The following is a 23742-nucleotide window of genomic DNA, read 5'->3' as shown; positions in this document are numbered from 1 at the left end:
AAGAGTGGGGGTCTTCGGGAAGGAGTATTTAGTCACTGTGGGCCGAGAGGACATCAGAGGAGTGATCAGGCCCATACACTATCTCCTCGAGTCTGCAGTTCCAGTCTGAGGCTCGCTGAAACAAATAAAGCTTTTTGTTCGACAATTCCTCGTTGGCGTCTTCTTGGCTCATCACAAAGTCACTTTGTCCTGGTAGAGTGACACTACCATCAAGTATACAACACTAGCTGCAAGCTAAATTTTATGCTCAAACATATTAGCTTGCAATAGCTGATTGGCGACAGGCGGATCGGTGCGGCGTCTTCAGTAATGCGGACGCTGTATCGATCCGTTGTGGTGAAGAAGGAGCTGAGCCGGAAGGCAAAGCTCTCAATTTACCGGTTGATCTACGTTACCATCCTCACCTATTGTCATGAGCTTTGGGTTGTGACCAAAAGGACAAGATCACGGGTACAAGCGGCCGAAATGCATGGATGGATAGCTGATAGTTGTACTTTCCAGCTTTGACTTGAATTGACTAGTTTAGCTAGTTAGTTTTCCCGCCTACAGGTACTGTGCTTGACTGCTGAATTGGCAGTATGTGTTGATTTCTGTTAGGTCAGCACTTCAAGCCCAAATGAAGCGACACAGAGCAGATGGTGAAATATAACATGAACTTTATTGATCCAAATAAAAAGTGACGTGTTGATGAATGCATGGAGGCCGCCTTAATACTTTTGTTATTGTTCTTATCGGACCCGAGTCTGAACCGTCTCCGATGATTGTTGCGTCATCCAGAATGCTGCCATATTTACAATCCTTACAAGGATGTCCGTAGAAAATAGAGAAAGTAACCTTTTATAAAGGAGTCTTTAAAAAAACAAAGAGGAATATCAAATATCAGGGTATTAAAAAAAACAAGTCATGTTAACATGCATTTACAACACCTCTTATAACATCTTAACATCTTAGTTCTACATTTACCGATCAGTTAACACGTTTCTCAGAAAATAGGACAATCCAGCAAGGCTTCTGCGAAATCCACACAGGTGCAGTTTTTGGGATTCAAATGACAACCATGAACGTGAACCGAGGATTCACCCGGCCACTGCATCCAGACCGTGTCTTTCCGTGATACCCTGTCTCCAACACTGCCCCCCCCCTCCCCAACGTTAAGGCTCTCCGTTCCATACCGTCAAACACACAGTAGAATATTTGTTTGCGACAAACACCAGCAGAAGTCTAGTCCGGACTCACGTTGACGCAAACCTCAGTTTCAGCTAGGACGAGCACGACAATGACAATCTTCAGATCATGGATTAGTCCTTTCTATTTACAAAAATGTAAAACCACACTTTGGGTGATCACTGTTCAACTCATCTTTGCTACACAAGAATTGAACCCACATTTTTTGTGTGGTAACTCCATTTTGGTATTTTCTAAAAACAGAGTTACTCCGAGTTATTTTGAGATGTAAATAAAAACAAAAAGCAGCAAGCGTTTGATTCATCCTATCAAGATAACTTATCGAGTTGTCATCTAATGAGTCCTTTCTATCTTAGAACAATAAGGACACCTTTCTACGTTACGTCTGGTTACTAATGAAGATCGACGACATGGAGCACCTTAGAGTGGAATGGTCACAGACGTCATGTGACACAAATACATCGACACGGTCATACATCGCACTGAGTGTCACGTGACGCCAACCTCAAGAAATGTGGTCAAGATCCTAAAAAATTATTGTTTCAACCTTCTCCCTAAACGCCCCTGAATTGTTGCATGAACTCGACAAACATTTTGTGACGACGTTGAAAAGCACCACGATTCTCTTGGCAAAGTCGGTTTAAACTCCTTCGACTCGACTTTTTAATGAGCGTTAAGATTTTTTGGGTGGCAAACTTCACCTTTGATCTACATTCATTGGTGACGGACGTGACTCAGAACAATGTTTGGGTTTCGGTACCCGATCTCACTAAAAATCATCCTGGGCCTGCACTTTAGTATTAGGGACACACCTTTGGAAAAAATAAATCCTTGGATTTTTGTTTGCTACGGTTTTATCAGCAAAAAGTGGAGCTCGAAAACATGTACAAAAAAAAAATCTTACCTTATGATATTTTAGTAAAACTGTCATTGATCGAAAAACTTTGACAATCAATAACTTATAGCAACTGTATTCGCTAATCTTAACAGCTCGCGTTAGCATTTTATTTAGCATGTGTTAGCCTCCTTAAGCAACAAGAATCCAACATATGGGATCAATAAAGCGTTACGTAGTAGCCTAACATGTAACCCGCTGAACTTTCCAGCTTGTCAATGGTACCATACCATACCAGACCATACCAACTCTACTAGCGGTCAGTGCTAACTAACTTTATTAAACAGATTCTGCAACTTGCATTACTTGATCGCTGCACTGCCTAACTGGTACATTTTATTTTCCATCTGTACGGGCCAGATAATGCAAGCCATGTCTATGGACGGTCTCATTCACCAGGTCATTGTAGTCTCAGGACATTTAATGCATCGCAACTGGACTGTTTGGTTTGTCTTACAAGACGTTTGGTCTCTCATCCAATTAGACTTCATCAGTTCATGACCATAGATTGGTCCAATCTAGTCTTAGACTTAGATTGGTCACATTTAGTCTTAGACTTAGATTGGTCACATTTATTCTTAGACTTAGATTGGTCACATTTAGTCTTAGACTTAGATTGGTCACATTTATTCTTAGACTTAGATTGGTCACATCTAGTCTTAGACTTAGAATGGTCCCATTTAGTCTTAGCCTTAAATTGGTCAGATCTAGTCTTAGACTTAGATTGGTCTGATCTAGTCTTAGATTTCGATTGGTCAAATCGAGTCTTAGACTTCAATTAGGCTGATATAGTCTTAGACTTAGATTGGTCACATCTAGTCTTTGACTTAGAATGGTCCCATTTAGTCTTAGCCTTAAATTGGTCTGATCTAGTCTTAGACTTAGATTGGTCTGATCTAGTCTTAGATTTCCGATTGGTCAAATCGAGTCATAGACTTCAATTAAGCTGATCTAGTTTTAGACTTAGATTGGTCACATATAGTCTTTAACTTAAATTGGTCAGAAGCTTGGGCATTAGATTGGTCAAATCCAGTCTTAGTCTTTTCTTATTCAGAACTAGTCTTGGACTTAGAATAATTAGATCTAGTCTTAGACTTGACACTCAGCATCAAGGGTTGGAATTGGGGGTTATATCACCACAATGATTCCCGGGCGAGGCCACCGCTGCTGCTCACTGCTCCCCTCACCTCTCAGGGGGTGATCAAGGGTTATGGGTAAAATGCAGAGAATAATTTGAATCATTGCTACTTTAACTTTAACTTTAACTTAGATTGGCCAGAACTAGTCTTAGACTTAAATTGGCCAGACCGATTCTTAGACTTAGATTATCGGATCTCGTCTTATACTTAGATTGGTCACATGTAGTCTTAGACTTAGATTGTCAAGATCCTGATCGAATGCATGCTACCTAACTGTGACTATTCTCATTTTTCTTTTCAGTGTGGCCCTAATACTCCTTCAGCATCCAGTTTCAAATAAGGGGATTGAAACTGCGTCATCATCCTGGGGAAGTCATTCCAGTCAGAATACTTGGTATAGTGTACATGGCAGCAATGGTGATATTCCACACTTGACGGTGAAGCAAATACTGTAGTGCTGGAAGAGTACAGTGCAGTGATTAGCTGGCATCAAAAAGAGTATGACAGCAATGGTCAGTCTCTGAATGCCTCCATGGACCAGCTAACGACCTGAAACTGGACAAGCTGGTTCAAATGATGTAAGCACCGGTGTGAGCTGCTTAAGCTGTGGCGATGCAGACATTTTTGTTTTTAAGGCAACTTGTTTTGGTTTTCTGAATTTGAGTTTTACCTGCTCTGGTTGGAACGTTGAGGATTGCATAATGTGAAGCTAAGCGAAGGACACGGTTGAGCAACTTCCATCATGCTGTCATACTCTCTTTCTTGGGTTTCCACAGACGGGCACCTTACAGTACCGCGTGTGAGAACAGCTGACGTATCCCATGATGCACTGTTTGAGACATCACCTGAAGTGTTTCATCTTAAACTATTAGCACCAATCTAAGACGAGGACTGAGGATAAAGAGGAACCTGATAGGAATCGGGTATGTAATCCGTTTTTCAATCGCTATACCTTCTTGGAAAAACTGCATGACCTTCCATTGTAGGAATGAAACTTGCAACCCTTTCTTAGGATTCCTGAATGTGCAGTGTACCGTTTTTACAGCAGGCAAGTAATAATGACTGTGAAGTTTTGATATGAAGTATGACGGTTAAAGTGTAAGCTTGGTCACAGTCTCGGCAGGCTGGGCTCGTCTTTGTCCGGTGATTCCAGGTAATTGGCAGCCTCTTGAAGCTTCAAAAGCATTGCCATCTAAAATCAAAGAAAAGAGTTTGGAGGATTGGAACCAAAGATGTTTGCCATATTCACCCATAAGGTGTTCTCTCTTACCAGCGGATCTGATTCCACAGAGCTTGGGGTCGTCTCCTTACGAGACTTCTCCTCGCCGGACTGACCGGGACTGCTGGAGCTGATGCTTGGGGGAGGAAGGTGGGACAGCTTAGCCTGGTCCTGCTGGGCAGAAGGCCAAGGCAGCGTGTCCCTTACCCACTCCACAGGGTCCTCCCATACCGCTTTCTGGCCGTGTAACTGAGGATTGGTAACATACCGGAGAAGCAAAATGAGAGCAACTTAAGAAGAAATCCACCACAGACAACTTAGAGAACAAAGACAGGCAGCTTCCTCTCACCTTTATGCCGTCCTTTGCTCCTTCCTGCAAGTAGGGAATGATAGAATGGTTCCATAGGTCAATGAACCATGATCGGAACTCATCCACCGTGACTGGACAGGATAGGAAGAAGCAGGGTCCTGAGGAGACAAGAGCAGGACGCGTTCAGACAAAAGACCTTTTACCCGATCAGAAGGTTTCATACCAATGAGAAAGTCAGATGTGCTGTGCTTCTCCAGGAAAGTGTGCAGGTGATACCACAGTTTGGGAACCCAGTCTAGCACCCGGATCAGGTCCTCATTGGTCAAGCATCTCTCATCTTCAGACTCCATCAGCTTTCTGTGGAGGTATCGCACCAAGAAGCCGTTGGCTGGCTCCACATTGTTGGAGAAGGTCACCATCCTGAGATGAAACAGGAAAAGGCTTGGTAAACAACCCGATTCAATAGTCAGTGTTCCATAAACCAGACACCCTATGGAAGAAATCTTTTTACCCTGAAACAAAATCTTGTGACAAATATTTGAATGTACCGTATTTTTCAGTCTATAAAATCCCCCAAATGTCCAATAAAATATATGTTCTGCACAACTTTGTGGTAGAAAGCTTGCTTGTCAGTCAATCTCCTTCACAGAGCCTCCAAACAAACCCCCATCTGAGCCTTGTATCAAAACTTGAACTGTTGAACATAAAGACAGGTGTAGTAGTTGTAAATGACCATGAACAACAGGTGTAGTAGTTGTAAACGACCACAAAGATAGGTGTAGTAGTAGTAAGCGACCATAAAGACAGGTGTAGTAGTTGTAAACGACCATAAAGACAGGTGTAGTAGTTGTAAACGACCATAAAGACAGGTGTAGTAGTTGTAAACAACCATAAAGACAGGTGTAGTAGTTGTAAACGACCATAAAGACATGTGTAGTAGTTGTAAACGATCATAAAGACAGGTATAGTAGTTGTAAACGACCATAGAGACATGTGTAGTAGTTGTAAACGACCATAGAGACAGGTGTAGTAGTTGTAAACGACCATAGAGACATGTGTAGTAGTTGTAAACGACCATAAAGACCATAAATGTGTACATAATCCATCCATCCAACCATTTTCTACCGCTTGTCCTTTTATATCGATATAATTAATATAATTGATATTAAGAGTATGTGATCGTTTGTTTACTTTTGTGCGGACCTCCTTAAAGTTCAGAATCAAAAGTATCAAGCAACTAAATTGCACCAAAGTTGCATAAGAGTGTTTTACAATTTTCCCATCATGCTTTGTAATGGATGTAACTTAAACCTTTTTTATGTTGATTGGACATTTTTCTTATAATATCCACAGAGTTCAGTAACCATATCTGTTGACATTTATTGTTGCTTGGATTTTTTTTTTGCACCATGACTAGGGAAGGTGGTTTACATTGGGTCATATAAGTGAATGCTGTGCATTCATTAAATGACAAAAGGTCATTTAATGGAAAAAATCATGATGGCACCAAAATGACATCTTCAAAATTGTTAGACTTGGGCAAGATTCTTCCTAAAACTCTTGAGGTCTCCTCGGCCAATTGGAAGACTAGTTTGGACACCCTTGGTTTTGATGAACTATGTCGGCAGCTTCTATGACGTCACCGTGTTACCTGTGAAGCGACAAGAGAACTGATGGTACACTCGCCTAAAGCTGAGGTGCAGGCTGTGGTTGGCGGTCATCTTCACTGGCTGGTTGCTGGTCCCGATGATGTACGGACTGCAGAGAAGAAGAGTGTTAAATCTAAATATTTGACTCTTTTAACGTGAGCATTACCATTTGTGATATTTGCAGGTGAGCGCCCCGTTCACCAGCTCGCTGACTGAAGCCGGGTCATGGATGTCGTCCACAATGATGACCAGAGGGTTTTCGGACGAGCTGCTCTCTCGATCGATTTGATTGGCCAGGTTGGAGAGATAGAGCTGCAGATCCTGAATGGAAGAGAATAAGGAGCTGCAGATCCTGAATGGAAGAGAATAAGTTGACACCTGGAACTTGAAGCTGGTCAGGCGTTCGCTTCCTGCCACCTTGCACGACTGGCGATGCATGTTGAAGGTCACCACCATGCCGTCAGAGACTCCGCGGGCGCTGCGGTCCACCAGGTACTCCGCCAGGCGGGAGGCCAGGTAGGTCTTGCCCGTCCCGCTGGGCCCGGACAGGATGAGTCTGCGGTGTTTGAGTAACAGGCCGATGTAGTGTTGCATCATGGGCTTGGGTATGAGGGTCTCAAAGACCAGGCTGTCCACGCACTTCTCCTTCAGGCCTTTGGAGACACACCATGGAAGGTCACCACAGAGCAAACAACAGTTTCTGATCCTACACACTAAAACATGCTGGGTTATTTAGATAACCCAATTTATGAGTTGCGAGTGTTGGGATACATTTTGGAGTTATTTCTATGAAGAGCAATCCATTTTTTGGGTTATAAGTGTCACGGCGCGGGCTCGGCAGCTGGGCCTACCAGCACCTACGCTGGCAGTGCGCCGAGACACGCCCCTGCTCGCGCTGGCCGCGTCACGCCCACATGCCGGCAAGACTGTGGGCGATCGGCAATCTGCACACCTGGGACTGATGAGGGCGAGCTGTATAAGGGCCAGTGGACCCAAGGATCCTGGCGGTGACTTAAAGGCCTACTGAAAGCCACTACTACCGACCACGCAGTCTGATAGTTTATATATCAATGATGAAATCTTAACATTGCAACACATGCCAATACGGCCGGGTTAACTTATAAATTGCAATGCTAAATTTCCCGCCACACTTCCGGTTGAAAACATCTAGATATGATGACGTATGCGCGTGACGGAATCAGTTGATGCGGAAGTATTGGTACCCCACTGAATACAATACAAAAAAGCTCTGTTTTCATTTCAAAATTCCACAGTATTCTGGACATCTGTGTTGGTGAATCTTTTGCAATTTGTTTAATGAACAATGGAGACTGCAAAGAAGAAGGTTGTAGGTGGGATCGGTGTATTAGCGGCGGACTACAGCAACACAACCAGGAAGACAGAGATGGATAGCAGACGCGTTAGCCGCCGAACTCACCTTAACTTCCTCCGTCTCGCCGACTGCATCTGTGATCGGGTGAAGTCCTTCGTCGCACCGTCAATCGCTGGAACGCAGGTGAGCACGGGTGTTGATGAGCAGATGAGGGCTGGCCGGCGTAGGTGGATAGCTAATGTTTTTAGCATAGCTCTGTGAGGTCCGGTTGCTAAGTTAGCTTCAATGGCGTCGTTAGCAACAGCATTGTTAACCTTCGCCAGGCTGGAAAGCATTAACCGTGTAGTTACATGTCCATGGTTTAATAGTATTGTTGATCTTCTGTCTATCCTTCCAGTCAGGGGTTTATTTATTTTGTTTCTATATGCATTTAAGCACGATGCTATCACATTAGCTCCGTAGCTAAAGTGTTTCGTCGATGTATTTTCTTGGAGATAAAAGTCACTGTGAATGTCCATTTCGCGTTCTCAACTCTCATTTTCAAGAGGATATAGTATCCGAGGGGGTTTAAAATACAAATCCGTGATCCACAATAGAAAAAGGAGAAAGTGTGGAAGTCAATGAGCCAGCTTGTACGTAAGTTACGGTCAGAGCGAAAAAAGATATGTCTTGCACTGCATTTAGTCCTTCACTCTAACGGTCCTCATCCACAAATCTTTCATCCTCGCTCAAATTAATGGGGTAATCGTCGCTTTCTCGGTCCGAATCTCTCTCGCTGCTGGTGTAAACAATAGGAAAATATGAGCAGTCCTTCCCCCGGTGTCGTCACGCTACTTCCAGTAGGGGCAAGGCTTTTTTTTATTCAGATACCAAAAGTTGCGATCTTTATCGTCGTTGTTCTATATTAAATCCTTTCAGCAAAAATATGGCAATATCGCAAAATGATCAAGTATGACACATAGAATGGATCTGCTATCCCCGTTCAAATAAAAAAATGTCATTTCAGTAGGCCTTTAATTACCGTTTGTGTACCGTAAGCCGACAAGCCTTATGCTCTCTCTGTTTCTCTCTGCGTTTCCCCTGCGTGTTCTGATGTCCTTGTTGTCCTACCACAGTGCTTTCCAGAGTGTTACTCGTTGGATTTCCTGTCGTTCCCCTCTGGATTCTGACTGCCTCCCTCGATCCTCGACCCCCTCGCATGGACACTGACTCTGACGCCTCTCTCTCGCCCCTGGATCATCTGCCTGCCCTACGGACTGCCTTCCTGCCTTGTTCCTCCTCTCGCCCAACACATCACGGTAATACACAACAATTAATTACACACATATACACCCCTCGTGGATTAGTCACACTCCATTCTCTTGTTTAGTTTATATTGTTTGATTATATATATATTATTTATATATATAATAAATCATAGAGCGTTACTGCTCCCTTGTGTCTGTGTCGTCAACTCCATCTCGCAATACATAACAATAAGGTTATTATTTTAACTAAATAGGTACTTTTTTCTTGAAGGGAATTTTATTAAGGATTAATCTCATTAACATTATTTACAATCACACATCTTATGTACATGAACATATTTGAGCATGCTGTATACAACAACTACGACCATACACTGCAATTCTTGTACAAAAAAATTTTTACTCATATCTTGCTTTTGAGTATATTTTAATGGAATAAAAGTAATTGTGATCAGTAGTTGGGAAGGAGTAGGACAAACCAGCAATACAATTTATAATTTTTAACCAACTATTGGGTCAAGGAGCGCTAAATTGCGCCACACAATAGTTGGGTTTGGAATAATCCAACATTGTAGTGAGCATAACTCAGCTTTTGTGTTAAATCAATTTAACCCAATAGTTGGGTTATGAATCAACCAACATTGAGTTAGCATAACTCAGCTTTTGTGTTAAATAAATTCAACCCAATTGTTGGGTTATGAATCAACCAACATTGTAGTGAGCATAACTCAGTTTTGGGTTAAATAAATTTAACCCAATAGTTGGGTTATGAATCAACCAACATTGTAGTGAGCATAACTCAGCTTTTGTGTTAAATAAATTCAGCCCAGTAGTTGGGTTATGAATCAACCAACATTGTAGTGAGCATAACTCAGTTTTGAATTAAATAAATTAAACCCAATAGTTGGGTTATGAATAACCCAACATTGAGTTAGCATAACTCAGCTTTTGTGTTAAATAAATTTAACCCAATACTCGGGTTATGAATAACCCAACATTGAGTTAGCATAACTCAGCTTTTGTGTTAAATAAGTTTAACCCAATAGTTGGGTTATGAATAACCCAACATTGAGTTAGCAAACTCAGCTTTTGTGTTAAATAAGTTTAACCCAATAGTTGGGTTATGAATCAACCAACATTGAGTTAGCATAACTCAGCTTTTGTGTTAAATAAATTCAACCCAATAGTTGGGTTATGAATCAACCAACATTAAAGTGAGCATAACTCAGTTTTGGGTTAAATAAATGTAACCCAATAGTTGGGTTATGAATCAACCAACATTGTGGTGAGCATAACTCAGCTTTTGTGTTAAATAAATTCAACCCAATACTTGGGTTATGAATAATCCAACATTGAGTTAGCATAACTCAGCTTTTGTGTTAAATAAATTCAACCCAATAGTTGGGTTATGAATCAACCAACATTGAGTTAGAATAACTCAGCTCGTGTGTTAAATAAATTCAACCCAATAGTTGGGTTATGAATCAACCAACATTAAGTTAGCATAACTCAGCTTTTGGGTTAAATAATTCAACCCAATAGTTTGGTTGGGAATAACCCAACATTGAGTTAGCATAACTCAAGATTTTGTGTTAAATAAATTCAACCCAATAGTTGGGTTATGAATCAACCAACATTGAGTTAGAATAACTCAGCTTGTGTGTTAAATAAATTCAACCCAATAGTTGGGTTATGAATCAACCAACATTGAGTTAGCATAACTCAGCTTTTGGGTTAAATAATTCAACCCAATAGTTTGGTTGGGAATAACCCAACATTGAGTTAGCATAACTCAGATTTTGTGTTAAATAAATTCAACCCAAAAGTTGGGTTATGAATCAACCAACATTGAGTTAGCATAACTCAACTTTTGTGGTAAATAAATTCAACCCAATAGTTGAGTTATGAATAACCCAACATTGAGTTAGCATAACTCAACTTTTGGGTTAAATAATTCAACCCAATAGTTTGGTTGGGAACAACCCAACATTAAGTTATCATAACTCAACGTTTTGGTTAAATAATTCAACGCAAAAGTTGGGTTGAAATAATGAACCCAAAATGTTGAGTTAAAATAACTCAAATAAGGGCTTCGTCTTTCTCTGAACCAGCAGTTGGGTTAAAATTGGGTTATTTTTTAACCCAACATTTCTTAGTGTGTACTTGCTCTTGAGGAGACTTCTGATGGTTTAGTTCTGGTCAACAAAATATACTTTTCATTCAGGTTTTGCTAAATGTGTCCACGGTAGGGAAGGGACTCATATGGCCCCCCGTTCATCTTTTTGCAATGCAGTCGCCTGAAAATAATGGAAAGCGCCACTCTACATGGCAACTGACGCTGTGGTCAAAGTTGGAATTGCCACAAAACACAATTTAAAGATATTCAACACTCTACCGCCATCTAAATTAAAGTGGATAGTGCATCCCTTAATTCGTCACGTTTCATGTGTCAGGCGAACCGCAAAGAATGGCGTATGAATCCCAATCTGCCAGTGACAAAAGTGGAAAACATAGCACAGGACGTGGGCAGCCAATCAATTAGGATGGTTGAGTTAGCAGAAGCTAGCACAAAGTGGTAAACTTGCATAAGTTAGCTTATGGAGCGGTTGGTAGAGCGACTGTGCCAGCATCCTGAGGGTTCCAGGTTCGATCCCCGCTTCTGCCATCCTAGTCACAGCTTCACCCACTTTGTAATTAGATAATGGCTTTCACCATGTGAAGTGCTTTGAGTCACTAGAAAAAAGCGCTACATAAATATAATTCACTTCACTTCTGCTCATGTTACTTTGAGAATGTTAATTTAAGCAAACTAAACTTCTTTGGAGGCCAAACGTTGTTTGTAGTCCACGTGGCGAGTTGTACGAAGTGTGGGCGTATAACAACCTGCAGCAAAGTTGTATGAAGTAGATGCATGCTGTTCATGAGAAATGTGTCGCTGCAGCACTTGGCTCTGAAAATAACTCCCAGCCGTGGGCGAGTGTATGGTTCCACATAAACATCTATGGCTGGACCTGGCTGGTACCCACTGGAAGCGTTTCCTTCCAACTGTGGGATGGAGCGTTGTTAATGTAGAGGGCTAATGTCTAATGCAGAGGACTAATGTCAGGAGGGCTGAGTGTGAATAAAAGATGTCTGCCCGGGTGGCAATGTGGAGCACGTCTGTAAAATGTAACACAACAACAACAACAACAACAGTGCAGGGGGGTGCCATCCCCCCCGACCCCCCAAGCCCCCCAGGCACTCTTGTAAGACCTGCCAACTTGCACTTGAATCGCACTTTTAGGATTCAATCAGAAAAAAAGGCAAGCCCAGATGTGGGGAAACTAATAAATACATATTAATAAATGTATTAAATATAATTTTGTTATTTCTAAACCTTTGAGATGAATCAATTATCTATCTAAAGTGAGGGTGCCCAAACTTTTTGACTCGGGGGTCCACTTTAAATAAAAATAATTTGACCGGGGGCTGGGCTATCTATTTGTGTACATATTAGACTTAGACTTCCCTTTAGACATATATATATATATATATATATATATATATATATATATATATATATATATATATATATATATATATATATATATATATATATATATATATATATATATATATATATATATATATATATATATATATATATACATACCGTATTGTCCGCACTAGAAGGCACACCTAAAAACCAAAAATGTTCTCAAAAGCTGACAATGCGCCTTATAAATCCAGTGCGCCTTATATATGGACCACTATTGAGCCACAACAAACCTAAAATTAATTTTCATAAAGTTTAGGTCTCGCAGCTACGGTAAACAGCCGCCAACTTCCGCAAGCGCTTCTTCTTCTACGGAAAGCAGCCGCCCCCGTAGAAGAAGAAGCGCGCGGTGCATGCTGGGATATGACGTTTCATTTCCATTTGTGTGTTTATGTAAAGACCCCAAAATGGCTTCTACTAAGAGACACGCTTACGACGCAGAGTTCAAACTCAAGGCAATCAGTCACGCAGTAGAACACGGGAATAGAGCAGCCGGGTGGATTGACAAAAGTACTCCAGCCGCTAGATATTGGTGTCAACAGGGCATTCAAAGCTAGACTGCGAACTGCGTGGGAACAGTGGATGACAGAAGGCGAACACACGTTCACCAAGACAGGGAGACGGCGCCGGACGACATACGCCACTATCTGCCAGTGGATGGTAAATGCCTGGGCTGATATATCAGTCTCAACTGTGGTCCGAGCTTTCAGGAAGGCAGGAATTGTCACTGAACTGCTAAACAGCAGCGACACTGACTCCATTAATGACTTCGACGAGACGGAGCCGGCCATTTTGGATGCCGTATTTGCCCAACTATTTAATTCGGACACTGAAGAAGAAGGATTCGAGGGATTTGTGGATGAGGAATAACTTCATAAAGTGAGCTTTACATGTTTATTTTGTGTGTTGTGTTGTGTGACATTAACGTTTGAGCAACGTTGAGTTATTGATATATTGTTATTGCTCCGCACTATTTGTGTTACTATTTTGTGATTGCACGATTGATTTACCATAACACGAGTAAATCAGCTGTTTATTCATTTTGGGAGTGAACAGAGTTGTCAGAACGCTGGTTTGTAATCTATTAATAAAGTCTGACTGACCTATCAGACTCTTTTGTTGACATTCCCTTTAACGCAGCTCCATCTAATGGATGCATAGGTGCGCCTTATAATCCAGTGCGCCTTATATATGAACAAAGTTTTGAAATATGCCATTCATTGAAGGTGCGCATTATAATCCGGTGTGCCTTATAGTGCGGAAAATAGGGTAATACATACTGTACATATCTGTATATATATATATATATATATATATATATATATATATATATATATATATATATATATATATATATATATATATATATATATATATATATATATATATAGATATATATATATATATTTGTGTATATATATAAATATATATACATATATACATACATATTTGTATATATATATATATATACACATATAGACACATATTTGTGTATATATATATACACTTATATATACACATACATACATATGCGTATATATATACACACACACACATATATATATATATATATATATATATATATATATATATATATATATATATATATATACACACACACATACATACATATGTATGTATGTATGTATACATATATATATATATATATATATATATATATATATATATATATATATATATATATATATATATATACATATATATTTGTATATATATATATATATATATATATATATATATATATATATATACATATAGACATATATTTGTGTATATATATGTACATATACACACACATACATACATACATACATACATATGCATGTATATATGTATATATATATACATATATACATACATATTTGTATATATATATATATATATATATACATATAGACACATATTTGTGCATATATATATACACACATATATACACATACATACATATGTGTGTATATATATATATATATATATATATATATATATATATATATATATATATATATATATACACACACACACATACATACATATGTATGTATGTATGTATACATATATATATATATATATATATATATATATATATATATATATATATATATATATATATATATATATATATACATATATATTTGTATATATATATATATATATATATATATATATATACATATAGACATATATTTGTGTATATATATGTACATATACACACACATACATACATACATATGCATGTATATATGTATATATATATACATATATACATACATATTTGTATATATATATATATATATACATATAGACACATATTTGTGCATATATATATACACACATATATACACATACATACATATGTGTGTATATATATATATATATATATATATATATATATATATATATATATATATATATATATATATATATATATATATATATGTAGTCTAAAAGGATGTCACGACTTGGTCCTTGACGTGGATTGTTTTTCCGTGGTGCAAAGCAACTTAACTGGACATGACGTGCAGGTGAGGACATGTTTTAATATTTAAACTCAAAAGGCTCAAAAGGGTATAAACAAAAGGCGCTCACAGCGGAGGTAAAAAACTTGACTAGGAAAACAAAAGACATGCACTTGGGCATAAAAACTATAAACATTAAATCAAAACTTACTTGGCATGAGATGAAACAAGAACTATGGTAAACAGGTGCAGAGCATACATTTGTGTGGAGAAGGTGTGATGTCGCCAGGACGAACAACAGAAACAGAAAAGCTTATATAGTGACATGATAAGTGAAAACAGGTGCGTGACTAACCGTGAACAGGTGCGTGACATGACAATGTGAACCAGGTGAAACTAATGGTTGCTATGGTGACAAAGCAAGGGAGTGAAGACAAGAACTAAAAAGTGTCCAAAAACCAAGCAAAACAAAAACAAGATCAACACAGACATGACAAAGGAAGTCTAAGTCTAATATGTACACAAATAGATAGCCCATACATACATTAAGTTAAAGTTAAAGTACCAATGATTGTCACACACACACTAGGTGTGGGGAAATTTGTCCTCTGCATTTGACCCATCACCCTTGATCACCCCCTGAGAGGTGAGGGGAGCAGTGAGCAGCAGCGGTGCCGTGCCCGGGAATCATTTTTGGTGATTTAACCCCCAATTCCAACCCTTGATGCTGAGTGCCAAGCAGGGAGGTAACGGCTCCCATTTTTATAGTCTTTGGTATGACTCGGCCGGGGTTTGAACTCAAAACCTACCCATCTCAGGGCGGACACTCTAACCACTAGGCCAGTGGTTCTCAACCTTTTTTCAGTGATGTACCCCTTGTGAGTTTTTTTTTAATTCAAGTACCCCCTAATCAGAGCAAAGCATTTTAGGTTGAAAAAAAGAAAAAAAGAAGTAAAATACAGCACTATGTCATCAGTTTCTGATTTATTAAATTGTATAACAGTGCAAAATATTGCTCATTTGTTGTGGTCTTTCTTGAACTATTTGGAAAAAAAGATATAAAAATAACTAAAAACTTGTTGAAAAATAAACAAGAGATTCAATTATAAATAAAGATTTCTACACATAGAAGTAATCATCAACTTGGGGATTGTAATAGAGATCCATCTGGATTCATGAACTTAATTCTAAACATTTCTTCACAAAAAAAGAAATCTTTAACATCAATATTTATGGAACATGTCCACAACAAATCTAGCTGTCAACACTGAATATTGCATTGTTGCATTTTTTTTCACCGTTCTTTTTGACAGACATTTAAAAAAAATCTCACGTACCCCTTGGCATACCTTCAAGTACCCTCATTTGAGAACCACTGCACTAGGCCACTGAGTAGGTTATATATATATATATATATATATATATATATATATATATATATATATATATATATATATATATATATATATATATATGTATACACACACACACTAAATAAAGTCAAACATTAAATAAAATCAAACACTAAATAAAGTCAAACATTAAATAAAGTCAAACACTAAATAAAGTCAAACATTAAATAAAGTCAAACACTAAATAAAGTCAAACACTAAATAAAGTCAAACACTAAATAGAGTCAAACATTAAATAGAGTCAAACATTAAATAAAGTCAAACATTAAATAAAGTCAAACACTAAATAAAGTCAAACACTAAATAAAGTCAAACATTAAATAAAGTCAAACACTAAATAAAGTCAAACACTAAATAAAGTCAAACACTAAATAAAGTCAAACATTAAATAAAGTCAAACATTAAATAAAGTCAAACACTAAATAAAGTCAAACATTAAATAAAGTCAAACACTAAATAAAGTCAAACATTAAATAAAGTCAAACACTAAATAAAGTCAAACATTAAATAAAGTCAAACACTAAATAAAGTCAAACACTAAATAAAGTCAAACACTAAATAAAGTCAAACATTAAATAAAGTTAAACACTAAATAAAGTTAAACACTAAATAAAGTCAAACCCTACATAAAATCAAACACTAAATAAAGTCAAACACTAAATAAAGTCAAACATTAAATAAAGTCAAACACTAAATAAAGTCAAACATTAAATAAAGTCAAACACTAAATAAAGTCAAACATTAAATAAAGTCAAACACTAAATAAAGTCAAACATTAAATAAAGTCAAACATTAAATAAAGTCAAACACTAAATAAAGTCAAACACTAAATAAAGTCAAACACTAAATAGAGTCAAACATTAAATAGAGTCAAACATTAAATAAAGTCAAACATTAAATAAAGTCAAACACTAAATAAAGTCAAACATTAAATAAAGTCAAACACTAAATAAAGTCAAACACTAAATAAAGTCCAACACTAAATAAAATCAAACACTAAATAAAGTCAAACACTAAATAAAATCAAACACTAAATAAAGTCAAACACTAAATAAAGTGAAACATTAAATAAAGTCAAACACTAAATAAAGTCAAACACTAAATAAAGTCAAACATTAAATAAAGTCAAACACTAAATAAAGTCAAACATTAAATAAAGTCAAACACTAAATAAAGTCAAACATTAAATAAAGTCAAACACTAAATAAAGTCAAACACTAAATAAAATCAAACACTAAATAAAGTCAAACACTAAATAAAGTGAAACATTAAATAAAGTCAAACACTAAATAAAGTCAAACATTAAATAAAGTCAAACACTAAATAAAGTCAAACATTAAATAAAGTCAAACACTAAATAAAGTCAAACATTAAATAAAGTCAAACACTAAATAAAGTCAAACACTAAATAAAGTCAAACACTAAATAAAGTCAAACACTAAATAAAGTCAAACATTAAATAAAGTCAAACACTAAATAAAGTCAAACATTAAATAAAGTTAAACACTAAATAAAGTCAAACATTAAATGAAGTCAAACACTAAATAAAGTCAAACACTAGATAAAGTCAAACACTAAATAAAGTCAAACACTAAATAAAGTCAAACATTAAATAAAGTTAAACACTAAATAAAGTCAAACACTACATAAAATCAAACACTAAATAAAGTCAAACACTAAATAAAGTCAAACATTAAATAAAGTCAAACACTAAATAAAGTCAAACACTAAATAAAGTCAAACATTAAATAAAGTCAAACACTAAATAAAGTCAAACATTAAATAAAGTCAAACACTAAATAAATTCAAACATTAAATAAAGTCAAACACTAAATAAAGTCAAACATTAAATAAAGTCAAACACTAAATAAAGTCAAACATTAAATAAAGTCAAACACTAAATAAAGTCAAACACTAAATAAAGTCAAACACTAAATAAAGTCAAACATTAAATAAAGTCAAACACTAAATAAAGTCAAACATTAAATAAAGTTAAACACTAAATAAAGTCAAACATTAAATGAAGTCAAACACTAAATAAAGTCAAACACTAAATAAAGTCAAACACTAAATAAAGTCAAACATTAAATAAAGTCAAACACTAAATAAAGTCAAACACTAAATAAAGTCAAACATTAAATAAAGTCAAACATTAAATAAAGTTAAACACTAAATAAAGTCAAACACTACATAAAATCAAACACTAAATAAAGTCAAACACTAAATAAAGTCAAACATTAAATAAAGTCAAACATTAAATAAAGTCAAACATTAAATAAAGTCAAACATTAAATAAAGTCAAACACTAAATAAAGTCAATCTACATCCACTCATTGATTTGCTTGAGTGGCTGGAAAGGACAGATTTAAAATCAATACTAATTTGAAAAAAATTGATTTTTTTATTTGTAACGTCCTTATTTTGGGACCCCTAAGTTAAATATTCATGTGTGGACTTTTATTTTCATGAAAACATTTTTAAGTCTCGCATTGAGAACTTTAGCGGCTCTTAAATTGTGAGTGATGTCAGTTTAAAGTCTTTGTTTCCCCCCCCCCCGGAACAAAGATGGTACCCCAAAGAACCGGGTCATACCTTTCAGCGCCACGGTGATCCCGCCGGGTCCTCGGGACATGCAGCGAGAGGGCTGCGTCTCGGGGGCGTCCCCCCCCAGAACCCTCTTGATGTGTCCGATACTGTAAGTGAAGATGGAGTCTGTGGACAGGCCCAGACTGGAGGTGGGGTCCACTTTGGCAATGTAAACCTGGAATGAAGAGGACCACAATCCTGGTTTAGAGTCCCTATCAGCTTTCAGACTCCAGACAACTCCGCCCTCTAGTGGCAGGGAGCAGCAACTGTCCTGTCCCCTAAAGTCTCACCTTGAAGGCCTGGCTGACGGCCGAGTCCAGCATGGTCCAGTCCATCCTCCCGTTGACCCTGACGGTGCCGAGGAACAGATGAGTCTGCTTGACCTCCTGCTGAGGTCAGAACACGGAGGTGAATGTCGGTCTTTGGTGCTGGACTACCTGGCACACTCACATCTTTGAAGACGTGGAACTGGGCCACGCAGACCACCACCCTGACACGGTGGTCATCCCTCTGCCAGGACAGGCCGCCATACTCGCTGGAATCTGCAAAAGTAAACAATGGCAATAGAAGCAGGCGATCCACCGAGTATCGGCGCTGATATTTGACATTTTGACGTATATCAGTATCAGCCAGAACCACATCAGCAGATACAAAATATCGTAAATTCCGCACTACTTTCCTACGCTTTAAACCAGCGTATAAAACGTGCAGCTTTTACTTTGCGTTCTTGTTGGTGCTACGGCGCCATCTTCTGGACAACTTTGCTCATTGCAAGTCCTGTTTGGTAAATATCTACAGAATCTCCTGCTGTTTAAAGATTTGAAGCGGATGTACAAGGGCCCTTTTATCTTCGAATGGTCCATAGCGTTTCTACTTGCATGTATTCTTCATTCATCACTCCAAGCAACGTTTGTAAGTTTTACAATATAACTAAAACTATTCTTACTTACTAAAGTGTCCCATGTACTTCCTGTTTTAATGCTTTCAACTGAAAAATCTAACCGTCCATAGCGTTTCTACTTGTATGTATTCTTCATTCATCACTCCAAGCAACGTTTGTAACTTTTACAATATAACTAAAACTATTCTTACTTACTAAAGTGTCCCATGTACTTCCTGTTTTAATGCTTTCAACTGAAAAATCTAACTGTCCATAACGTTCTACTTGTATGTATTCTTCATTCATCGCTCCGGGCAACGTTTTTTAAGTTTTACAATATAACTAAAACTATTCTTACTTACTAAAGTGTCCCATGTGGGATGTCTGTAGGAGTTTTTTCATGCATATTTGTATGTGTTATCGTAATGTAATCAAGATAGCATCGTTAGCATTAGCTAATATGCTACGTACTATAAGCCGCTAATTTTTTTCCTAGATTTAGACTAATTTATGGATTTTTTTCCCGCCAATGCCCATAATGTTTTGTGTTCAATAGTTTGCATTAAACCCAAGCAGAGAACGGAAATGTTGTCTTATTGGTTGAAAATGTACCTCCTGTTTTGATGCTGTAAACCGGAAATAAGTGTCGAAAAATGTTTTTTTTTGCTCGAAAGGATTCATTCATCACTCCAAGCAACGTTTGTAAGTTTTACAATATAACTAAAACTATTCTTACTTACTAAAGTGTCCCATGTACTTCCTGTTTTAATGCTTTCAACTGAAAAATCTAACTGTCCGTAATGTTTCTACTTGTATGTATTCTTCATTCATCACTCCGAGCAACGTTTTTTAAGTTTTACAATATAACTAAAACTATTCTTACTTACTAAAGTGTCCCATGTGTGATGTCTGTAGGAGTGTTTTCATGTATATTTGTACCTGCTATCATAATGTAATCAAGATAGTGTCGTTAGTATTAGCTAATATGCTATGTACTATAAGCCGCTAATTTTTTTCCTAGATTTTGACTAATTTATGGATTTTTGTCCCGCCAATGCCCATAATGTTTAGTGTTCAATAGTTTGCATTAAACCCAAGCAGAGAACGGAATGTTGTCTTATTGGTTGAAAATGTACTTCCTGTTTTGATGCTGTAAACCGGAAATAAGCGTCAAAAAACGTTTTTTTTGTTGCTAGAAAGGATTCATTCATCACTCCAAGCAACATTTGTAAGTTTTACAATATAACTAAAACTATTCTTACTTACTAAAGCGTCCCATGTACTTCCTGTTTTAATGCCTTCAACTGAAATATCTAACCGTCCATAACGTTTCTACTTGTATGTATTCTTCATTCATCCCTCCAAGCAACATTTGTAAGTTTTACAATATAACTAAAACTATTCCTACTTACTAAAGTGTCCCATGTACTTCCTGTTTTAATGCCTTCAACTAAAAAATATAACCGTCCGTAGCGTTTCTACTTGTATGTATTCTTCATTCATCACTCCAAGCAACGTTTGTAAGTTTTACAATATAACTAAAACTATTCTTACTTACTAAAGTGTCCCATGTGTGATGTCTGTAGGAGTGTTTTCATGCATATTTGTACCTGCTATCATAATGTAATCAAGATAGTGTCGTTAGCATTAGCTAATATGCTACGTACTATAAGCCGTTAAATTTTTCCTAGATTTTGACTAGTTAATGGATTTTTTCCCGCCAATGCCCATATTGTTTTGTGTTCAATAGTTTGCATTAAACCCAAGCAGAGAACGGAAATGTTGTCTTATTGGTTGAAAATGTACTTCCTGTTTTGATGCTGTAAACCGGAAATAAGCGTCGAAAAACTTTTTTTTTTTGCTTGAAAGGATTAATTCATCACTCCAAGCAACGTTTGTAAGTTTTACAATATAACTAAAACTATTCTTACTTACTAAAGTGTCCCATGTACTTCCTGTTTTAATGCCTTCAACTGAAAAGTATAACCGTCCATAACGTTTCTACTTGTATGTATTCTTCATTCATCACTCCAACAACGTTTGTAAGTTTTACAATATAAATAAAACTATTCTCACGTGCTAAAGCGTCCCATGTGTGATGTCTGTAGGAGTGTTTTCATGCATATTTGTACCGGCTATCATAATGTAATCACGCTAGCGTTGTTAGCATTAGCTAATATGCTAACAGGTTTACAAGTGCCTGTGTTAGTATCATTAACTTTCATTATTTTTGTATTGTTTCACTTTCACAAATTCCTCAGTAAATTCAGCAAAACGTCTGCGTGGAGTTATTGAGTCTGTTTAGCTGATTGGAGAGCTAGCTTGCGCAGCTAGTGGCTCCATGACCATGACTTCTGTTTTGTTTGATCAGCCGTTTTACTGCCGTGTTACAGACACTGTTTGGAAACAATTAAGGTATGTAAGAATATTTCTGTGTAAATAACTCATTCCACAACATATATATCTGTGACTTATAGTCTGGTGCGGCTTATATATGGAAACATGTTTTTTCTTCTGGGATTTAATGGGTGTGGCTTATATGCGGAAAATTATTTTTTTCTTCTAAACCTAATGGGTGCGGCTTATATATGGATACATATTTTTTTTCTTCTGGGATTTAGTGGGTGCGGCTTATATATTGAAAAGTATTTTCTTCCCCTAAAAATTAGTGGGTGCGGCTTATATGTGGAAAATTATTTTTTTCTTCTAAACTTTAGTGGGTGCGTCTTATATATGAAAAAGTATATATATATATTTTACACAAAGTAGCCGGTGTGGCTTATATGTGGAAAAATATTTTATTTCTTCTAAAATTTAGTGGGTGCGGCTTATATATGAAAAAGTATATATATTTTTTTACACAATGTAGTGGGTGTGGCTTATATGTGGGAACGTTTTTTTTAATTCTAAACTTTAGTGGGTGCGGCTTATATGTGGAAAAGTATTTTTTTCTTCTAAAATTTAGTGGGTGCGGCTTATATATGGAAAAGGTTTTTTTCTTCTAAACTTAAGTGGGTGCGGTTTATATGTAGAAAAGTTTTTTTTTTTCTTCTAAACTTTAGTGGGTGTGGCTTATATGTGGAAAAGTATTTTTTCCTCTAAAATTCAGTGGGTGCGTCTTATTTATGGAAAAAATTCCCTAAAATTCAGTGGGTGGGTCTTATATATGGAAAAAAATCCCTGAAATTCAGTGGGTGCGGCTTAAATATGGAAAATTATTTTTTCTTGTAAACTTTAGTGGGTGCGGCTTATATGCGGAAAAGTTTTTTTTTTTTTTATTATACAATGTAGTGGGTGTGGCTTATATGTGGGAACGTTTTTTCTTCTTCAACAATTTGGAAAATTATTTTTTCCTTCTAAAATGTAGCAGGTGTGTCTTATATAGAGGTGCGCCCTATAGTCCAGACATAGGGTAATAAAATGTACCTGCGCTGGTTCCGTCACTCAGCCTTCTGCCATAGCCTTTAGCCACGGCTACCGACTGTCGTGGGGAAGAACCGCAGAGAGACGTGAGACCCGAGGACTGGGAGGCGGAGCTTGAGGGTCCAGGAGACGAGCAGGGCGACCCCCCGCTGGTCCTCAGTTGGTCGTTCTCCACCTTCAGATTCTCCACCGTCCTCTGCAAGTGGCCTGGTGTCAGTTTGATGTCCTGGTACTCAGGTGATGCGGTCCAGGTGTGTTGGCGTACCTGCATGCTGGTCATGGTGTCCTGCAGCTGCTCCAGCTGATGGGCGGAGCTTAAAGCCTCCAGGCGGATGTCAGTCAGTTTCCTTTCCTTCTCCCAGAGTTCCGATCTCAGGGTGGACACGACCTTGTCGTCGCCCGGCTCGCCCTCCTCATGGAGTCTGTTGCACGCGTGCGAGACCACCAGCCGG

At 37.3% G+C, this 23742-nt stretch overlaps 1 protein-coding gene across 1 annotated transcript in view; it reads right to left on the bottom strand.

Moving 5' to 3' along the window:
• Positions 1-1146: 1146 nt before the first annotated feature.
• Positions 1147-23742, bottom strand: part of nav1b (neuron navigator 1b) — a 151251-nt gene continuing 128655 nt past the window's right edge. The window contains exons 18-29 of the mRNA XM_062038065.1: positions 23556-23742; positions 23294-23486; positions 19438-19529; positions 19278-19376; positions 18994-19162; positions 6815-7050; positions 6564-6718; positions 6435-6506; positions 4972-5168; positions 4788-4906; positions 4490-4687; positions 1147-4411 (exon numbers count right to left, since the gene is read on the bottom strand). The exon at positions 23556-23742 is cut by the window's right edge and continues 6 nt beyond it. Coding sequence (XP_061894049.1) covers positions 4328-4411; positions 4490-4687; positions 4788-4906; positions 4972-5168; positions 6435-6506; positions 6564-6718; positions 6815-7050; positions 18994-19162; positions 19278-19376; positions 19438-19529; positions 23294-23486; positions 23556-23742 — 1801 coding nt within the window. The 3' untranslated portion in view covers positions 1147-4327. The remainder of the gene's footprint in view (positions 4412-4489; positions 4688-4787; positions 4907-4971; positions 5169-6434; positions 6507-6563; positions 6719-6814; positions 7051-18993; positions 19163-19277; positions 19377-19437; positions 19530-23293; positions 23487-23555) is intronic.

This window comes from Entelurus aequoreus, linkage group LG26, assembly GCF_033978785.1.
Source record: "Entelurus aequoreus isolate RoL-2023_Sb linkage group LG26, RoL_Eaeq_v1.1, whole genome shotgun sequence".
Classification (NCBI taxonomy): domain Eukaryota; kingdom Metazoa; phylum Chordata; class Actinopteri; order Syngnathiformes; family Syngnathidae; genus Entelurus; species Entelurus aequoreus.
The sequence above is the reverse complement of the archived record's forward strand: the minus strand, read 5'-3'. Positions and strand labels throughout refer to the sequence as shown.